This window comes from Marmota marmota, unplaced genomic scaffold (assembly GCF_001458135.2).
Source record: "Marmota marmota marmota unplaced genomic scaffold, marMar, whole genome shotgun sequence".
NCBI classification, from domain to species: domain Eukaryota; kingdom Metazoa; phylum Chordata; class Mammalia; order Rodentia; family Sciuridae; genus Marmota; species Marmota marmota.
In genome coordinates, this window is record NW_025999999.1 from 1,413,092 (window position 1) to 1,433,774 (window position 20,683).

Genomic DNA, 20,683 nt, shown 5'->3' on the forward strand with positions numbered 1-20,683 from the left:
TATACCAATGAACAAAGAAGGTAGTCTTATGGATTGCAGGGCAATGTGTGCAACAAAGCACATTTCTGGGACATCTCTGATATATCCTCCTTCCGGCGAGAGGCATCTTTTGAAGATTAAGGATCGGTAGGTGGGTGCAGATGTTTTCCTGTAAAGGAAAGAGAAATTCTCAAAGCAAATATAGTGATGAATAAACCTACAAAGAGGTCATGGATTTCAATGAGGCAGTGCCATGGGTTCCAATGTCTCAAAAGGTATGGAACCTGAGTAAGTTCAGGGTAGGTAGTTTTCCATAGGGAACATTTTTTTTTCATTTCATTTATATTATGTTTCAGAAGGAATGTTGATCTATCTATCAGTATGACTACTTTGTCCAGATTATGAATGAATGAGTCCAACCTCTTAAATTATGCCTGAATGTCAGTATTAGTGGCTTCCAGGGCTTTCTGGTTGTGTTGCAAGATGTCATCCATTTCTGTTATGGACTTCATAATGTTGTTCACAAGTTTATATTCAGCATAATCATCTGGAGTAAACATCATGCCATCACCTAAAGTATGATTAATTTGGCATGAGATGATTAATACGGCAGAGCAGTGGCTCGAGTTGAAGATGACTTCCGATAGTCAGGTATGTATGTCTCATAGGTGACAGGAGAACACAAGTTAGTAACGTATGTAGCTTTACATATGGGTATCAGCCAAAGTGGAGGTTTTTCAATGCACAATTAAATTGTGACAAAACAAATGGCATGAAACATCACCCAATAGGAAAGTGTCCAGATTAAATCCTAATTTACACAACATACATGAGCCAGGGCTAAAAGAGGGTAATAATATATCTGTAGCTATAAGGAAATGTAACATGGTATCAGTAACAATAAACTGAAGTAAAATGTAATCTAGAGAAGTGAACACAGCATGTATGAAGTCTGGGTGCCCTGCTGTTGGGACAAACGCTAGGGGAAGCCATGTCCGGCTTCCTCCCAGTTGTCAGTATTCCCAGTGTCTTTCCCCATGTGTCTGCAACAGCAAAGCCAAATGGGAAATACTACGTAAAACAGAATGAGAGCAACTAGAAGATTATGGATTTCTGTATGGATTTTGGAAAGGGTTCCACCTGAGAAAGCAATAGGTATGTAGCTATAATAAGTTGAGTACAGTCTCCCAAAGGGTACAATCTTCATGCCTCTCATGTGGGTTGTGTTTAAGGATACAGTTTGATCTGTCAACCAAAGTCACAACCTGGTCAAGATCATGCACTGCACTATCCATTTTTGCAAAACGCTACTGTATTTCTTGGCTGGAAGTTCAATAGCCTCCTGGTTCGGTTGCAAAATGTTGTTAAGATCTGCAATAGATTCTGTATGATGTCCAAGGCCTCTTATTTCCTGAAGGAAATCAGGTTAAACAAGGTTCCATTGCCAAAGGTATGGTTTGATTGAAAGGTGAGGGTGGAGATTTCAGAGTAAAAGCCACCGTTAAATACTGCATCAAGCTTCATAGCATTAGTGGAATAGTGGCATCCAGCTGGTAGGTATAGGGTGTCCTGGTAGTTGTCACTGTGATACCTGTAAATAGCATAGAACATGTAAGAAAAGCATAGTTCCCCTAAGTCATTCAAGGCATTAGGGAAGGAAACAGTTGCTAAGGTGGAGGAGAGGACTTTTGTCGTAGGGTCACTGGCAGATATAAGGTGTCATGGGTCAGCTGGTCTACATCATCCTCAGAAATATACCAGGCAAGGTTCTTATATTGTAACCAAAATAATTTATCTCTAGGTATTACCCAATCATTACCAAGCTTCTGAGGGACCACATGTGTGCAGTATGTAATAATGACTGAGTCCAACGGGACGTGTATGAGGTGCATCACAGATTGAGTCCTCTGCTGGATTTAGAATGTATATGTAGTTGTTAGTTTCATATCCAATTCCAGTGAGGAATAAATCTTTCATATCTGCAAAAGCTAAGTCCATAAGTGTTTCCAAATGTAAACATTCATTTATAGATTTCAGCACCTTTAACATCTTAAGCACCTGTTTGTTCAGTTCTTGTTGTGAAGTCCAGCTGGATTTGAACTGTTTTTCCAACAAAAGTTGTTCTTCAGATGATTTATGGGTGAGGACCATAGCTGCATGCAGAGAACTAGAAATTGCAGGAATGGACTGAGTTTGTGCATCAGAGGCCTGTTTGAGGAAAGAGATTTGGAAATGAAGTTCTTCAGTCATAGCTCCAGCAATCAAAGCTCCAATAGCTGAGCCAACAAGGAAGGCCCCAGTGGCCACTAGCTGCAGGGGTCTATGTCCATATTGTCTCCCTTTGGAAGAAAACTGAAGCAAAAGCAAATAATGTGATTAAATCCTTTCTGAGAGTCCCACGAGGCTCATTGTAACCTTGAATGGTTGAATTTGAGGTTTAATCAGCATTCTCATAGGAACAGAGAGTCGGGAAATAAAAGGTGGGGCTTTTGTTGTAACCGGTTCATAGAATGGTGGAAACAGAACTGCTCTCTTATAATGTGCAATAAAGAATTTATATGTTGAATTGTATCCACCTCTTGTCCACCTTTATCAATAATAGAAGGTGCTATATTATTATGTTTAATATAACAATCTTCAAAGGTTAGGGGGGCCACAAATACCTTATTAAAGTCTAAGTCTGTGTTTAACATGGAGGAAGAATTGTACAATGGTTGATGCGCGATAAGATCTACCACATCTCATGTTTTGACTCTGGGTAGAGGTAAAAGCATATAGAAGTAATAAGGCAGTGTCCCATGTCTATATGCAGAGCTATGCAGAGTTGTTGAAAAAAGCAGGCCAGTGAAGTGCCACCAAGTTAATGATCTATCATCAGCTTCTTTAAGCCTGTATCTGACTTCAGTGAGGTCAGAAGTAACATAAGCCCAGTATCTCAGATTTTCCTCATGAATTGGGCGGGGGTTCATAATAAAAAATGGTAGTGGTAAGTTGTAAAATGCTCTTTTGGCCACCTTCTATGGCATAGGTGTGGTTCAGAACCTGAGGTACAACATCGTATGGTGTTGGGTAATTATGCACAGTTGATGAAGTGTAACTACCCAATATATGACATATACTGAAAATAGGAAAGGTAAATAAACAAGCTCCAGCCATAGTGATATTTTGTACCATCAAGACAGAAACATCAGCAGGGTCAATAACTAACATATGATCCATAAAACCATACTCTACATTAGTCAATCCAGAATCGAATATGTTAGGCATTACCATTAAAGAAGCATCAGTTCCACCCTATTTCCAAAGAGGGAAACAGTTCTGTCTGCCAGGGTGGCGTAAAAAAGAGTCACCTATCCAAAAGGTAGAGAGAATTCCGAGAGAGGTTTCCCTGTAATAGTTAATGAGAAGTCCAGTCACACCTGCCTTTGTTATAGGACATCTTTTTTGAAGGGTCAAATGTGATGTCAAAGAACTTGGTATGCATTTCTCCAGACTCAGAGACATTAGCATAAGTGTGCCAGTAGAAAGAACTGTTACCTAGGCCAATATTTACCAAGGAAGTTAAACATAATGTCATTGTTTGCTGCTTTCATAGTTTACATCACATTCCTCTGATTAAAATCACTGTATCTATATGTTGCGTCAGTGGGCATATCTGCACACAGCAGACCAACGTAAGCTGAATTAATATGAAAGACGTTATGTCTGGTGGAATTGTTAATGAACAGCTTCTCTTGATGATAGCTTCTCTTGCAGAGAAACCTGTATTGTTAGCAGACCATTTATTTAAATCCTTCTGTTGTCTTTGTATTATCAGAGATGGTTGTGGTACCAGCTCTGTGATAGGCAAAGGAAATCTGTAAGATTGAGTTCCCGAGGCTGATATCTTTGTCAAACATCCACAGATGGAAAAGATACATTACAAACTAGAATGTCGGTTGAGTTATTTCTCTGTGTATTAAATATACCATAGTAAGGCTGATTAGGGAAATCTCCCACACAAAGCACCGAGAGACTCCAGAGTTCAGGGTGTGACTCAAAAAGTGTATCTGGTCACTCCCACCCAAGGGCTTGGGTAAGGCAGGTATGTTTTTTTCTGAATCGATATATGTGGTCTGAGTTCTTGGTCCAATCAAAGCCAGGGTGGTCAGTTAATGGGGCGGTGGGAGTGGAAGAAGTGTTGACTATGACTTCTGTCTCATAATCATCTTCATACTCAAAGAAGTTATCATAAGGGTCAGTAAGCATGGTCTTAGTAAATAGTCAAAAAATGCAGCGGTAAATTTAAAATTCACAGCATGATTATATGTAAATGTTTGTTCATTATCCTCAGATTCCTGTATTCTTGTTATGGAAACGTTATTTCCTACATGAGATACCTTGACAATTTGATATGCAGGTGCCAATTTCCTGAAAAACATAGGGAAAATAGCAGGATCGTACTTGCCTATTTCCATGACATGGCAATGCAGTGAGTTCTCATCATAGATTGGTGTTATCTACTGCAGTAGCTTCCCATCAGAGGAGGGGTGATGATTGTTTGGTGGCTTGATAGAAGGGTTCTCAAAAGGAAGAATAGATGCTCTTGTCCAATGCCCTGCGATATGAATATTTTGCCCAAAAGTGTCCAGTATTAAGTGTGTTACTCTGAAGCCAGGGGAGATGGTCCCAATATTTAGGTACCTTTCATAAGTTTACGTATTCTGGATGCTTGGGAGTATCAGATGGTAACTTGAAGTCATCAAACTGAGCATCACTTCCTTCTGGTCATAAGATTTGATTGCAGTGGGTGTTGGGTCACCTGTAATCATCATCACCCATAGCACAGTCCCAAGTCTAAGCCACAAGGAAAGCAGAACATGGCCATATGATGCATGCTGCAATAATGTCAAATGAATTATGCAAAGTCGTCAATGGTCTCAAGGAGGATTCTCACCAGAAGTAGGCATTCTGGGGGATTAAATTTGGAAAGGATGACCACTAAGTCCAGAAATTGTGACCATAAATGAAGGGGGACCCTGCTCATGGGGTTAATTTAGCATCAAAGTTTCCAGCAGGCAAAATGTGTAGTTGGCAAAAAGATGAGTTTCCCAACTAGAGTTGGTGTTTCTGCATTCACAAAACGTGTAGTGGCCTGTCAGCAAGATGGCACCATAAACAATCACCAAGGAGGAAACAAAGATAATCAGAAGTCTATAGATATAACAAAGATTCATACCTTTAGCTGTTACTTAATGTATATAGGGTGAGGCATTAAATAAAAGATCACCTTGATACCAGTGATGTAGGTATTGAGGTTTATCCCAAGGTCAGCTGTCATAGAGGGGAAAGGTCTTTGAGATCCTCTTTCTGGGCAGTCATCCAGACAGAATTCCCAGGTCCTGGAGCAACAATGTCTTGCACTTGTAAAGCAGTGTTGTCTGTCCTAGAATGACCCATACATTTATCAGTCATTTAAGGAAATTCTATAGAATCTTTGAGAGGTAGTGGTATAAGTTGGGGGTCAGGGGGCAAGGAATGGTATCAAAGGGAGACTGTCTATGTAATCTCAGTCAAGAATTAAGTTCATAAATTGCTATTAGTAGGGTGCAATATAATGTCAAATCAGTGTAAGAGGACAATTTCATTTTTAAAAGTCCACTGAAGCATTCAATATAACCTGAGGCTATTGGGTCACAAGGGAGATGGACGTCTCATAATATGTCCAATGCATCTGCTAGTTTCTGCACAATTGGTCCAGTGGAATGGGAGTCTTGATCAGAGGAAATGAGATTAGGTGGTCCAAATTGTGAACCCCAAGTCCATAAGGTCAACATGGTTGTGGCCTGATCTGATCGCAAAGCTTAAGCCACCTTGCCTTTTACAAGCTTAGAAACTGATGTGGTTTCAAGTGAGGACTTGTTAACGGCAAAAGATGGAGACTAAGAATGGGAGCTTAAACATCAAGTGACATTTTTTACCTCAGGATTTTGTGGTACTAGAACTGTTGTGCATTCTTGACTCAGATCTGTGGTCTCAAATCCTAGCATTGCTAACCAAAATCATTATTAGTATTAATCTAATTAGTTCCTGGTATAGTTTGGATCTGAAATGTATCTTTGGGTCTTAAATGTAGTCTTTGGGCTCATGTGTTAAAGATCTGGTCCTTACCCACAGTGCCAATAGGTGGTGGAAGAGGTGGGGCCTACCAGGAGGTCTTACATCCCTGAGGGAACACGCTCTTCAAGGGGACAGTAGGATCCTGGATTTCTCTTCTTTTGCTTCCCTGCCCTGACATGAACAGTTATGCCATATGCTCCCCACCATGACGTGCTGCCATGCCACAGGTAAGCAACAGGCCTAGGTGATAGTGGAATGAAACCTCTAAAACTGTGAACAAAAATAAACCTTCCTCTTTATGAGTTGATTGGCTCAGGTATTTAAGACCCATCATCAGTAAAGGTTACCAACCATAACCCTTTACGTCAATGAAGGGCATGAACTATCAATATTGCTTAAGAGCCAACCGAGTTGCTCTTTGGAGGGAGGTGGGTTGACTGGAGTGCCCTGCCCACTTCTCTCAGCAAACATTTCATCTTGGCTTCAGGAGGGATGAGGGCACCACTGTTTGAGCCAACAACTTCACTGGGGATTAGTCACTGGGAGATAACCTACGGTGACCTCAGATCTTGACTCAAGGCCTCTGAACAGCCAGAGTTCTCAATCTCTCTTGGGATGGGGACATACTGGCCATTTCCCTGAGCTCTTGATGCGGCTGCTGCCCATGTTCCCGAGGTTGCTTCCCTTCACAAAGGACAGTGGTTGTGATGACAACAACCAGCCTGGACATGGATTTATTGAGGAATATTTTAAGGACAACTGGTAAAACTCCCCATCCATTATTTGGGAATCATTTCTTTCCTCAGATAAACCCTAGAACAGCCAGACATAAAGAAAACATTATTTCATTAAAACAGACTAAGTATCTTATATGACCAACAAAAAAGCATAAGTTGAAGCAAGCTTCGAAGACATAACAAGTGCATAGCTTCAGATGCCACGTTCCTCACACCTGGGGGAGAGACTGCTAAATCTGAGAAGCAGGAAACCCAGAACAAGAGGAGAGGCCTTAGAAATCTCATCAGGCAGTGAACAAGATACACGACTGAATGATCAGAGATGGCACACTTTTGTTTTACAGTCTACAAATTTATTTATTGAGTAAAAACAAAATTAATGTCAAACATGTTAAATTTGGATTGGTTCAAACTTGACTGATGTCCGTCTGCAGCGGAGAAGAGCCGAGGTGAGGGAGATGCACAGTGATGCCGGCGAGGGGACAATGACAAAACACTTTTCCATAGCAGGCGCCCCACAGCCAGAGTGAGTCAGCCAGCCACGGAGCGGAACTCAGCGCTGAAGGAGCAGGGGCAGAACCGGGTCAAGTACGCACAGACCTCTGAGCAGGAGGGGGTCCAGAACACTCAGAGGACAAGGTGTGGCGAGGCCAGCTGGAGGTCTGCTGTGGGCGCACGTCTGCTGCGTCACTTGGGGAACACGGTGACCACGTCGTATCCCTCGGGGGGTATGACGCGCTCCCGGGCGTGCTTTTCACAATAGATTTGATCCTCTACGAAGAAATGGCCCTTCTGCTTCAGGTTCGTGCCACAGTCGGTGCACACGTAGCACTCAGGGTGGCGGTGGTGGTCCCGCAGCTTCACAAACACTCCCCTGTGGAGGGAGGGAGGGAGGGAGGAGAGGGCTCCATTAGTTACAAGCACCTGCAGGTGACACCAGGGCTCTGTGCCATCCTTCCCGAGCTGGGCTTGGGGCTTCTCCACTGATGCCCTCCCATCAGAGGGCAGACCACGATCTCCCAACTGGCCTCCAGCAGCAAATGTAAAAGGGCTTCTGATTCCCCGGGGCCAGACATTAATCTGGAAGTCCAGTCCACCTCAACAGAGGGCAGCCCTGCTTTTCTGGCTTTTACACATTCAGAACCTAAGAGCCCCACAGCACAGGACAACCGGGGCCACCTGGACCTGGAACACAAACCTACGCAGCCTCCCTGCTCCATTTTGCCCAGGTAGGATTTGTCTCATTTACACCCAAAACAGGTGTTGCATATCCTGTACTTTCCCCATTTTTATTGTTTACCCAACTTGCAAGGCCTCTGTGGACTGCAGGGGGTAGATACTTACACAATGCCGGTGCCACATTTGTCACACATAGGCAACTTCTGAGCATTTCCAATCGAGGCAGCCACTTTGGTGACTGGAGCTTTAACACTTCTGAATCCTGAGGGTTTGTTGGGATCCCCTGAAATGACAAAAGCACTTACATTGGCTGGGAAGTGCAGAACTGCCTACGTCTCACTCGGCTCTCTCAGAGCCGCTTCTAGATATGTTCAAGTAAGATCATGGGCACTGGGGGTCAGATGTGACTCTGCTATGTGGTCCCTGGAAAGTTACTTAACTTCTCAGATCTTCTATTTTCCTTTTCTATAAAATTTTCATTTTCTCCTTCACTGCCATACAAAGAGACTTTTAAAAATACATGAAGCACTTCTACAATGGTAGGCACCTGGGCACACATTGTGAATTAAATACATGCAAACACTGATACAGGAACTTACAAACACCTTATATGGATATAATAAATAAGTCAATAAAAGCAATATCTGGTAACCAAAATACAGTGTATTTAGATGTGGAAAGAGGGCTTATGTAGCTCAGTGGTAGAATGCTTGCCTAGCACTGTGCAAAAGCGCTTAGTCTGATTCCTAGCACTGCAAAAACAAAAACAAAACACCCTTCTAGTTGCAGAAAGAAACACCTCCTCCCTCCCCTGCCCCAAAATCATTCCAGTACAGCATGCTACAAGCAGCCAGAGGAAAATCATCTACTACATCTTCTGCAGTCAGCTTAGTGCATAAGAAATAAGCACCCAGTTGCTAGATGCTCAAATGCCTACAGCTCATCTCATCATATCTCAGGGAACAGAGCCCTCTATCGTGGTAGCTTTGCAGAGTAATAAGCTGTTACTACCACTACTGTTGCTATATACTCAGCTGGCTGGGCTTTCCCATCACTTTTTTTTTTTTTAACTACGATGTGTTCTGGCAGTACCATTATATTCGTCAGCTATTTACACATGGCTTTTTTTCTAGACTGCAAACAACTTGAATACCAGAACCTTGTTTTGTATATTTTTTAGTTCCCCACAGAGCCTAGCATGGGGCTTAGCAAATAATAGACTATCCACAAATAACATGGAAATGAATTGTGAAATGCCATGACAGATGCAGAACGATATAGTCTTGGCCCTGCATGCTTTGACTAAAGAAGCTAGAGATGCCTCCACACCAGTGGTGGTTCTGAACAGGCACCTATGAGCATCCCAGGCCCCAAGAGAAGCTCCAGAAAATTCATAGATGCATCCTACCCCAAACAAGTTCAATTAGCATCCACAGGTGCAGAGATCCCATCTCCAGGTGCAGAAAATACTACTATATACCTGCTATTTTGGGCAAAAGCAACTGTCTTCAAACTTTACTGCATATCAGATTCACCTGGTGTGTTTTTTGAGCCATAGATTGCTGGGTCCCTACCACCAGATTCTGTAGGCCTAGAATGGGGCCTGAGAATTTATATTTCCAATAAGTTCATAGATGCTGCTGCCAGTTCAGGAACCACTGGACCCAGACCCAAGAGCCACTGGACAAGGGCAGAGGGATGGCTGTCTGGGGGAAGGAGGTGGGAGAGGATCTTCCCATAACCACAACCATGCTAGGCAGTCCTAGGGCTGAAGAGATGAGGATGCTGCCTCTTCTCTCTACCTACTCAGAAAATGAGTCCCCATATGCTGACCAGTGCTTTTGAACCAAGAATTGAGATATGTTCAAAAAAAGGGTGTTCAGAATGCCTCTGGCTGGTGTGATCAGCTGCATATTTTGCCCACAGTTATCCTGCCCCTCCATTCCATGCTTCCCTCTAGTCACTAGTTCTCTGCTGGGAGTGATTTTGTCCCCTAGGTAACAGTTTTGGTTTTCCTAACTGGAGCTGGAAAGCTACTCTCACCCTGGGGCGGGGGAGAGTCCACGTGAAGGATGGAGCAGCACAGCAACTTGTCCAGTCCTGCAGCGCCACCTGCTGGCTCTGGGGTTTTTTTTCTCTCACTTATACAGCCAACACTGAAATTCAAAGAAATCTCTCTTCTTCCTTATTCTCAACTAGTTTGCTACTGGACTCCAGGCAACCACAAACATTTCCAAATTTCTCTTCTTTCAGTGATGACTTCATCTCAAACACTTGTAGGGAAAACTGAAAATGATCTAAATAAAACACTTGTTTTTCTATCCACTTCACAGCATAACAATCTTCCATGGCTCCACACTGCCTACAGAATCAAGCTCATGATCCTTAACCTAGCACTGGTGGTCCCTCTGTAAGACTCCAGACATCTGAAGATCATCCTGGAATCCCGGGTACCAGTCAAAATGAGCCTGCAGAAGCATGTGGCCAGCTTACTCCTCTAAGGAGGCTCTGGCCACCACTGTGCTATCAGCCCATGACATCTCAGCATGTTAAGTCTCCCTCCCATAGACAGATGACCAAAGGTGGTACAGACCTATACAATGGAATAGAATTCTGCCTTAAAAAGGAAGGAATTTCTGACACATGCTACAACACGGATGAACTCTGAGGACGTTAAGACCAAGTGAAATGGGCCAGCCACAATAAGCCAAACTCTGTGATCCCATTCATGAGGGGTATTTGGAACTGTTAGATTCAGAGACAGTGAGGGAGGAAGTCAGGGGCTGAGGAAGCAGGGAATGGAGAGTTATTGTTTAATGAGTACCAAGTTCCAGTTGTGCAAGATGAAGAGTTCTGTGGATGGACGGTGGTGACAATAGCATGACATGAATGCACTTAAAGCCACTGAACTGAACAGAATTATGATGGTAAACTTTACGTTATATGTAATCCATCAAAATGAAAAACCATAAAGGCTCCTTTGGCCTGCAGATTTCTGCATTTCTCCAGAGCAAGATGAAGTGTGAGGAACCCAAGGCCCTATTCTCCTGGTGCAGAGGGTGAATTTCATCCAAAATGAGTCTCCCAAGGTTCATCACTAAACCTCCTTGAGCACCTTGCTGACTGTGCATGGGGCACTTTACAAGACCCATTTTACCCTCACCTTTTAACAACCCCTTGAGGTCCTTGTTATTAGCCTTACTGGAAGAAGAAACTAGGGCTTAGAGAGACCAGCAACTTGCTGGAGGCCTCATAGCAGCTCAGGCAGATCCCAATGCCAGTGCTTTCTGCCCCACAGCACTGCTCTCTGAACCAGAGACCTTTCCAAATGACAGTAAGCCTCATCAGGTGCTTTAGCCATGTACCGGCCACTTCCCTGGGCTTTGACCATTTCATTCCAAGTAAAAATAGGTATTTGATTTCCCTCCCCGAGGGCCTTCTGCATGTGGCAGATGTTTGGACTGGAATTTATCCTGTTGCATTCAGTGAAAAACTAAAGTACACATTCAGAGACAGGAAAATCTACAAGATCTGTTATTTCCTTCTTCCTTTTTAGCTAGATCTTGATTTTCTTTGGGGCAAGAAGGCATATAGCCTAAGGGATACAAATGTAATTCTCAGACTCTTGTGCAACTAGGTGTGGCCATGTGACTAGATCTTGATCAATATAATGTAAATGAAACAGTAGTGGGACTTGTGGGAAAGAGAAAGCTGGCTCATCTGAAAGAGGATTACCCAATCACCCCTGTCCCCTTCCTTCCTCCCTGATGCCTGGAAATGAGCATGATGGATGGAATACCTGCTGCCAGTTAGGACCATGAAGTAGCCAGGAAACTATGGAAACCAAGGGTTTGGTTGATGGAGCACAGGATGGAAGGAGCCCAGACCCTAATGAGCATGGAGCTGACAACTTCCTGCTCAGGTCCTTCTCTATGAGCCCAGGTGAACTCTGCTTCCTCTGATTATGTCCTAGTTTGGGCTGGGCTGACTGACTTCACCCCTCTTGATTCACATCCACCTAGAGTAAAATAAACCGTGTTTCTCATGTTTTGACAAACCTGTCATCCTCAAGGGTTGGAGCCCAAGTCCAAGTCTTTCGTCAGTCAGGCCTAATACTGGAACTAATACAAAGTCTGGCTCATTTCTTCCCAGCTGCACAAGTTCTCCAAGCAAAGAAGGAGACTGCTGGTAGAACAATATCTTTTAGCATAAAAGAAACATTTTCCTAATTTTCTGTGGGTATACATTACCACTCTCTAAAGAACTCACACCACGGGGGAAGAAGCCTAGGTGCTGGGTGTGTCTCAGCCGGGAAGCTTCAGCACAAAGGGCCTCCCCAGAGGAAACTGAAACTCTAACAGAAGGGGTTGAGGGGAGGTTCCCCTTACTCAGGGCACTCAGCTCTGACCCTCCCTGGAGGCCCTGCACAGACAAGTCAGTCCTTTGCAGCCTGGCAGAAGCAGGTTCCCCCAGGAGATTCCCCAAGCACCCCTTCCAGGAGTACCAACTCTGTTCACATGTGGATAGTCTGAGAAGAGGACAAGAGCTTTTAACATTTTAAAAGTCAGAGCTGGAGATGGAGTTCAGTGGTACAGTACTTGCCAGGTATGAATGAGGCCCTGGGCACTGCAAAACAAATAAATAAAGTGCATGCCAAGCAATGTGGTCTAAGCCAGTGAGATGGTTGAGCCAGGGACAGGGACAGAGGTTATAGAAGGCCAGGCATCATAAGGACTGGGTGTTGTGGTTTGGATCTGAGCTGTCCCCCAAAAGCTCATGCTTGAGACAATGTAGGATCATTTCAGACCTGAAATGATAGGGTTTTGGGAGCCTTAGCCTAATCAGTGCATTAATGCCCTGATAGGGATTAACTGGGCTGACCTATAAGCAGGTAGGGTGTGGCTGGAGGAGGTAGGTCCCTGGGTATATGCCCTTAGGGTTTATATTTCCTCTGAGGTGAGGGAAGCTCTCTCTCTCCACTTCCTGATACCATGGCCTAAGCTGCTTTCTTCCACCAAACTCTTGCCCCATGACATTCTGCCTCCCCTCGGGCACAGAGCAACGGAGTCAGCTGTCCATGGATGGAGACCTCTGAAACTGTGAGGCCCAAATTCCTCCTCTAAAATCATTCTTGCCAGGTCTTTTGATCACAGAAGCAAAAAAGCTGACTAAAACACCAGTAAAGACTAAAAATGAGAATCCAAGAGGTGCTACCTGGGAGCAGGGGAGACTGGGGCTGCCAACGTACAGGCCACATGAATGGGAAGGGGAAAAAGATCCCCTGCTGGGTACAGGGGTGCATGCCTGCAATCACAGCTATTTGGGAGGCAAAGGCAGGTGGATTCCAAGTTCAAGGCCAGTCTGGGCAACTTAGCAAGATCCTGTCTCAAATTTTTAAGAAAGGCTGGGGTGTAACTCAGTGGTACAGCACTGGCCTGCCACATGCCAGGCCCTGGGTATGTGTGTCCCCACACCACAGCGGGGGGCAAAAGGAATCCCTTCCTTGCACATCCACTTTCACCAATTTCTCACAATATGCTGGTTATTAAATGAATAATAATGCTCTCTGCTTGAACATCACTATAATAAATACACAGGAGATGTATACAGTGAGAACTGTCTCTTGAGACCTGCAGAACCACCCCAGGTGGCCCTGGGCGCCTCAGGCACCAGATCTCACCATGGACAAGCTAAAGCTGACTGGCAGCCTCCTAATGCAGTCTCAAACATCATCATAATCACTCAGCATCTGCTCTGTGCTGGTCATAGTGAGAGGTGTTTTGCACAGCTTATGAGACCTGAGCCTAGAACAGTTCAGAGACTAGCCTGAGGTCACAGGGTGAGAATGTGGCCATATGAGGGTCTCAGGCCTTCAAGAAGTCATGCACCCTAAAACAAAAACAAACCCATGGCCCCAAAGGGAAAGTGGGCCCCTCTCCCTACCTCCCCTTTCTCTCCCTCTTAATGAGCTTTTAGCATTTTAAAAGTCAGAGCTGGAGATGGAGTTCAGTGGTACAGTACTTGCCAGGTATGCATGAGGCCCTGGGCACTGCAAAAAAATAAAGTCCATGCCAAGCAATGTGGTCCACACCAAGTCCATGCGGGAGCACGAGCCTACAATTCCAGCTACCTGAGAGGCTAAGGAGGATACTAGCTCAAGCCTCCAAGCACCTGTGCTCTTTCTACCTACTCCAGCTGCACTCACCTGTGTTATCAATGACCAACCCTCACACCAGGCCTTGAACAAGAGCCTCTGACCGTAGGTAGAGCTGATTACCTTTTTCCTCTGATTCTAGGATTTCCTGCAAAACCAGGAATGACGTGGACTGTTTCGGGGGCTCATTTAACTCCTGTTTCTCCTGAAGCATCTTGTAAACTTCAGATTCTTTGCTGATGGCAAGGCCGCCTGAAGGCTGAGGATGGTCTAAGCTGTAAAGAATGTTTGGAAATTTATTAGGACATATCAGAAGCGAGCAACGACTTCACCAGACACTCCCTGCCCCCAAACAAGACACCCCTGATTCAATGGATGGGTAGAAATTATCCCATCTCCCAGCCTAGCTGTAGACCTTCTGCCAATACCACGGGGTGTCCTCGCAGTCAAAGCTGCCTACGGCTTCAATGCAGCAAGAGGCTATTTTTCCTAGTGGTTTTAGTAATTCAATTACATTTTGGCTTAATCCAATGGAAGGGGAATGCTTTACTTCTTTTTAAATTACATAAACATTATGTCAAGAGAAAACTTGGAAGAGGGAATATGTTGACCACAATCTGACCACTAAAATCTCAGCTGAGTCCCCTGAGTAGGGACCACATACTTTCCTCTNCAGGCTTTGTTTCAACCAGAGGCCAGTAGGATATTTTAAATATATGAACCAGACTCTATCATGACATGATTCAATGTAATCTCATCTGACTTTAAACCAATTACTTATTTTAATAACAAAATACAGGTTTAAGAGGTTGGGGTTGTGGCTCAGTGGTACAGTGCTTGCCTAGCATGTGTGAGGCACCGGGTTGGATCCTCAGCACCACATAAAAATAAACAAAGGCATTCTGTCCATTTACAACTACAAAAAAAAAAAAATGATACTTGTCTATTTAAAAAAAAAAATACAAGTTTAATCAAATTCAACTTTTAGAGTAAATGTTCACTACAGAAATAAGAAAAAGGCCCTAAAAGATGTAGCCCGGCTTCCCATTCCGAATGCAGCTCCTGACCCAGCCTCTAGCAGAGCAGCCCTGGGCAGTGCCTAGGCCGGCCAGCTTGTCTTGCAGGCTTTGCAGCACTGCTGTGTCTGGAAAGTCTCCCCAGACACCCCCAGAGCACTCAGGATTCCTTCAGATTCACTCCTCAGAGAGGGCTTCCTGACCCGACTTACAACCACCCACCCCACCCCACCACTGTCTACCCCCCACTTATTTCTCACTGTGTATTGTATCTGCATCTCTTTATTCTGTAGTGTCTGTCTCCCCCTGGAAGGTAAGCAGGGACTTGGCCTGTTTTATTGCCCAGGACTTGCTGGATACCTGCCCCAGGGCCAGAGCTCAGCAGGTATCAGGTAAGTGACCAACAATGCCACAGGACCTGGTGCCTGTACCCTCTCTCTTTCCCCCTGGTCCTGAAGGTTCATGGGGGTTCTCCAGGACAGCGGTCCCCAGCTCCTGCCCCATATCACCTCCTTCTCACTTCAGCTGCTTCTTCAGAAGGTGACAAAGGGACATGTGGCCAGTAGAACAAAAAGCAAATAAACACCAGATGGATCGGTGGCGGTATAAGTTATTGACGCAAATGGAGAGGCGTGTACATAAATCACCCCTAGTTCCTAAGTAATAATGCTGCAAGCTTTCCAGCCCCCTAGGCAGCCTCCCAGCTTTAAGAATGTGTGCAGGTGCCAATAATTATACAAATTATGTTTATTCACTCGCTTCCCACCCACCCATTGTGTAATTAGCTCACACTGGATTTTAAAGAGAAAATCAAGGTCTGTGTTTCCCATGCAATTTTCCTCCCAGTTACTTCTTCTCTCTCCCCACCTCTCTCTCTCTCCCCCCCCTCCTCTCTCTCTTCTCTGACAATCTGTGGGGCAGCCTGGGGAGCCTCCTGGGGCACTTTAAGTCCTCAGTCCTGCCAGGCGCCATGACTCACACCTGCAATCCCACCTACTCAGGAGGGAGGCTGAGGTAGGAGAACCACAAGTTCAAGGTCAGCCTCATCAGCTTATTGTTACAAACTTTAAAAAGGCTGTGGATGTGGTAAAGTGCCACTGGGTTCAAATCCCAGTACTGAAAAAAAAAAAAAAGGCCTAGTCTCCAAGCTGAATGCTGAGTCAGTCGCAGCCATGAAGCCACAGGTGCTTCCCTAGGACTCCAGTCCTGTTCTGGCAACAGAGAACCAGGCCCTCAAAGAGCGACGCAAGCTCTGCTGCTGCCAGAGAAGGTCAGAAACACTGGGCAGCTGGTCACTGCTGAGGGGAAAGCAGCCATCCCAGCTCTCTTGCCCAGGGCAGCTGGTCTCTGCCTTTGTCTCTCCTCCATCAGCAGGAAGTGTGGGAGCCTCCCACGGCAGGCCCGTGGGCCACCCTGACCACTTGCTCTAACCACCCATTCAGCCCCGTTCCCTGAGTGACATGCCCGACTTTTTAGCTTGGAACTTGCCCTATGGCCAGAGCATTCCATTATTTTTGACAAATCTTTTTTTCTATTACTCTTAGAACTATTTTAAAATCAAGAGCAGACCAAGGAATGTTCTTGGGAAGAATTTCTCCTCTTCTTTGGTGTATGTTATGTCTGGAAGCCTCCAAGGAAACATTAAAAATGAAAAAAACCCAAACCACAAGGCCATCACATATTCTTCCAGCAAACAACCTTATAAAAATAGTTCTCTAATTAAAAAAAAAAAAAAAAATACTATCTTTCCTCATTGGTTTATCATTTCCTCCATTTTAATCATCAAAAATTATAACTTAACTAAATATATATTTTAAGTATGATTTAAATAATACCCTCCTTCCCCAGATAAGACACAGAATATTTTCTTCTTGGGGATTTACTGGTCCCAGTCTAACCTGAAGAGAAAAAGCACATTCACAGACAAAGTATGACCAATGTTTTCACCATCTTTTTAGTCTTGTAGTGTCCACAGTAGTGCAGGCTACCCATGTCTATGTGTCTGTCCACAGCATCCATAAACCCCATGCTTCCTGTGTGTCATGAGTCCAGGGACAGAAGAGGGCAAGGTCACCGGTGGTACTTTCAAACAACACGGTGGACATTCCCTTTAGGGTCTATGAGACCAGTCATGCTGATGCCAATGACCATCTCATAATAGTCCCCGGACCCTGGGAAGATGTGTGGGCCTCCACGCCAGGGAATACACAGAAAGCCCTGCCTGAAGAGCACTCCAGCAGTTATTATATAAGGGGGCTTGTGCAGGAGAGGTCAGCACTCCAGACACAACCTGAGGAACTGGGTTGGCAGGAGAGGCAGCCAGGGAAGGCTCAGTTTTCAGAGGCCAAGATAACAACAACAACAATAAAAATTACTATTTACTAATTTATTACTGCTGGACAATTTACAAAGCACTTTCAATATCCATTACCTTACTTGAAACATTGATATGCCTAATTCACAAATAATAACAGCCTAAGACCCAAACTCTTAGTCTTTAACATTAGGCTATCTGGTATTAACATGATAACACAACGTTTTAAAAAAATAATTAAAACAAAATATGCATAAGAAATGCAACCAGCTTCAGCAATTGATCAAGGCCCTAAACCACTTAGTGAGATCCTATCTCAAAATAAAATATAAAAAGGGCTGGGGATGTGGCTCAGTGGTTAAGTGCCCCTGGGTTCAATTCCCAATATCAAAAGAAAAAAAAAAATGGAACCCAAAAGTCCCATTTGTGTATATAAAAACAACAGAGGGAAAAAATTCTTTCTTTGATGCTGCGGTTTGGCTATACCTAAAGTGTATCCCCCAAGAGTTCATGTGTCACAGGCGTGGTCCTCAGAATGATAATATTAGAAGCAGACTTTTAAGAGGTCGAACCTAGTAGGGAGCACTGCCCTCAGGTCAACATAGTCTTATGGAACTCAATTTAGGTGAGTTGTGACAAAAGAATGAACCTGTACCTTCTCCACTCTCTGGCTACCTATCTTGCCAGAGGATCTCTCCCTCTTGCACACATTCTCACCATTATGTTATCCGCCATAAGGTCCTCACCAGAGCCAAGTCAATCCCAGCACCATGCTCTTGAACCTCCAAAGCTGAGGCAGAAACCTTTTTTTCTTATAAAGTCTCTAGGCTCAGATACTTTGTTACAGCAATGGAAAACAGACTAATCCATATGGTTTCACAAAATATAATCCACATGACTGAGTCTCGAAGAGAAAAACATTTTCGGGTGAACACTGGTGGATCACATTTTTCTAAACCTACTCTTTAGAGCTTTGATAATAAAATATAGGCGTTTAATTCAATTCCTTTGGAGTAACTATACATTACATAAAGTTTCCTAGTCCTTGTTTCTCTGAGTCATGCTTGGAGCTGCTGTGCACCAGTTTCCTAAATGCTCAGTGTTTTCTAAACCACTATTTCAGGACCTGAACTCAGTGATAGTGTGGCCAGGCTGCCCAACCTGATGAGGTGATCTTTAGAACATCAGAAGAAACTCCCTTTGAGCTAGCTCACCTCCAGAGGAGGATTTTGGAGGCTGAGTCTGGTCTATGATTTGCAGGCCTGCTTCAGCAAAAGAGCAGCTGGAGCCAGAAGAAAGTCACAAGGTCAAGAACCAAAAAAGCAGCCCATAGCTCTGGACATGGATTTCATTTCAGCCCAGCAACCCTGAAATGAAAGTCAACTCCCTCAAAATAATGAAGTTAACAGCGTGGCGACAAAAAGGGTTTTTTGTTTTAACGTGAGCCCTCACCTGTGGCATCAGCTTAGTAATCTGTATATAAATCCTAACTAAAACAAGAAAGCTGTCAACAAAAACTTCATTTCAAATATTAAAATATAAGCAGGTAAAAAAGATGGAATATATATATATATATATATATATATCATGACAACATTAATCAAGAGAAAGCAGGAGTGGCTCAGTTACTATCTGATTAAGTGGACATCTGAATAAATACATGCACCAGATACAGAAAAGGATATTACACAACCACAAACAGGCCAACCCACCGAGAAGCTAACACACCTTACAACAACAGAGCTTCAAAATATGGAAAGATGGACAGAACTAAAAGGAGAACTAGACCAACTCAGAATTATAGCTCCAGAATTCAATACTGCTTTCTCAACACCCGACAGAACTGAGCAGACATCAGCAAGGACACGGACAAACTCAGTACCATCAGCCAACAGGATCTAATGGGCATTTGAAATCCCTTCCCAACAAAAGCAGAATGAAGTCTTTCCAAGGGTCCGCAAACATACACCCAGACCACATTCTGGGCCATAAAACAAACCTCAACCAATGTTAAAAAACTGAAATTACACCAAGGGTGTTCTCTGACCACAATGAACTCAAACCAGAAACTGAAAACAGGAAAATCTCTATAAACACTTGAAAATTAAACAGACCTCTAAATAATACATGGGTCAAAAAGGAAGTCTGAAGGAAATCATAAATACATCAAACTGAATGAAAATGAAAAATAAAATAGTAAACCTGCAGTGCATAGCTGGGGGGAGGAGTGGAGAAGGAAACCAATAGCACTAAATAGGGGAAGTCAAATCAGTCACCGAAGTCATTAAGTCATCTAAGTCATCAATAATCATCATAATAAATAATCTATAATGATAAATAAATTTATAAATAACAAATGATAATAAATAATCTAAACTCTAACATCCAGGACCAAGAAAGAGAAAAGCAAAAACTCTAATACCATCAGAGCACACGGAAGGAAGGAAGTAAAGGCAAGAACATAAATCAACGAGAGAAAAAATGATAGAGAGAAATATATTCCTTGGAAAGATCAATAAAACTGGCAGAGTGCTAGCTAAAGTGAAGAAGGAAAACAGGGTGACATGGCATATGTTACCAATATTGGGAATGAAACAGGACATCACGACAAACCCTGTAGACACAAAAGAACAGTAAGGCGTACCCTGAACAGACCACCCACACTTAATTTTGGCAATTCAGAAGAAGTGAACCAATCTCTTGAAGACCACAAACTACCACAACACTCACCCAATGTGAAAACAATAGTTTGAATAACCCTATAACCATTAAGGAATTAAGGAAATAACTCTGAAACAGAGTAATCTTTAAATTTCCCAAAAAAAGAAATGGTCTGACTAGAGAATTATACCAAACTTTTAAAGATTAACAATTAATAATAACCAATTTTACACCAACTCTTCTTCTATTTCCCAACTTACTGTATGAAGTGTTATACTGACAAAAATCCAGATGACAACTGTACTTAAAAAAAGGAAACTATAGACAAGTATCCCTCATAAATATAGCAGTAAAATTCAACAATATATAAAAAGAATTACATACCATGATCAAGTGGAGTTTATTTCAGGAATTTAAGTCTAGCTTAAAAATCAGTCGGTGCAATCCACCATATTGACAGGCATAAATAAATAAATAGATATCATATAGCATAGAAATCATATTTTTATATATATATATATATATATATATATATATATATATA

At 43.3% G+C, this 20,683-nt stretch overlaps 1 protein-coding gene across 2 annotated transcripts in view; it reads right to left on the reverse strand.

Moving 5' to 3' along the window:
* Nucleotides 1-7,146: 7,146 nt before the first annotated feature.
* Nucleotides 7,147-20,683, reverse strand: part of Pdlim1 (PDZ and LIM domain 1) — a 56,845-nt gene continuing 43,308 nt past the window's right edge. For both annotated transcript variants that reach the window (XM_048807049.1, XM_015494559.2), the window contains 3 exons: nt 14,272-14,423; nt 8,160-8,277; nt 7,147-7,689 (listed from right to left, as the gene is read on the reverse strand). In XM_048807049.1, coding sequence (XP_048663006.1) covers nt 7,503-7,689; nt 8,160-8,277; nt 14,272-14,423 — 457 coding nt within the window. In that variant the 3' untranslated portion in view covers nt 7,147-7,502. The remainder of the gene's footprint in view (nt 7,690-8,159; nt 8,278-14,271; nt 14,424-20,683) is intronic.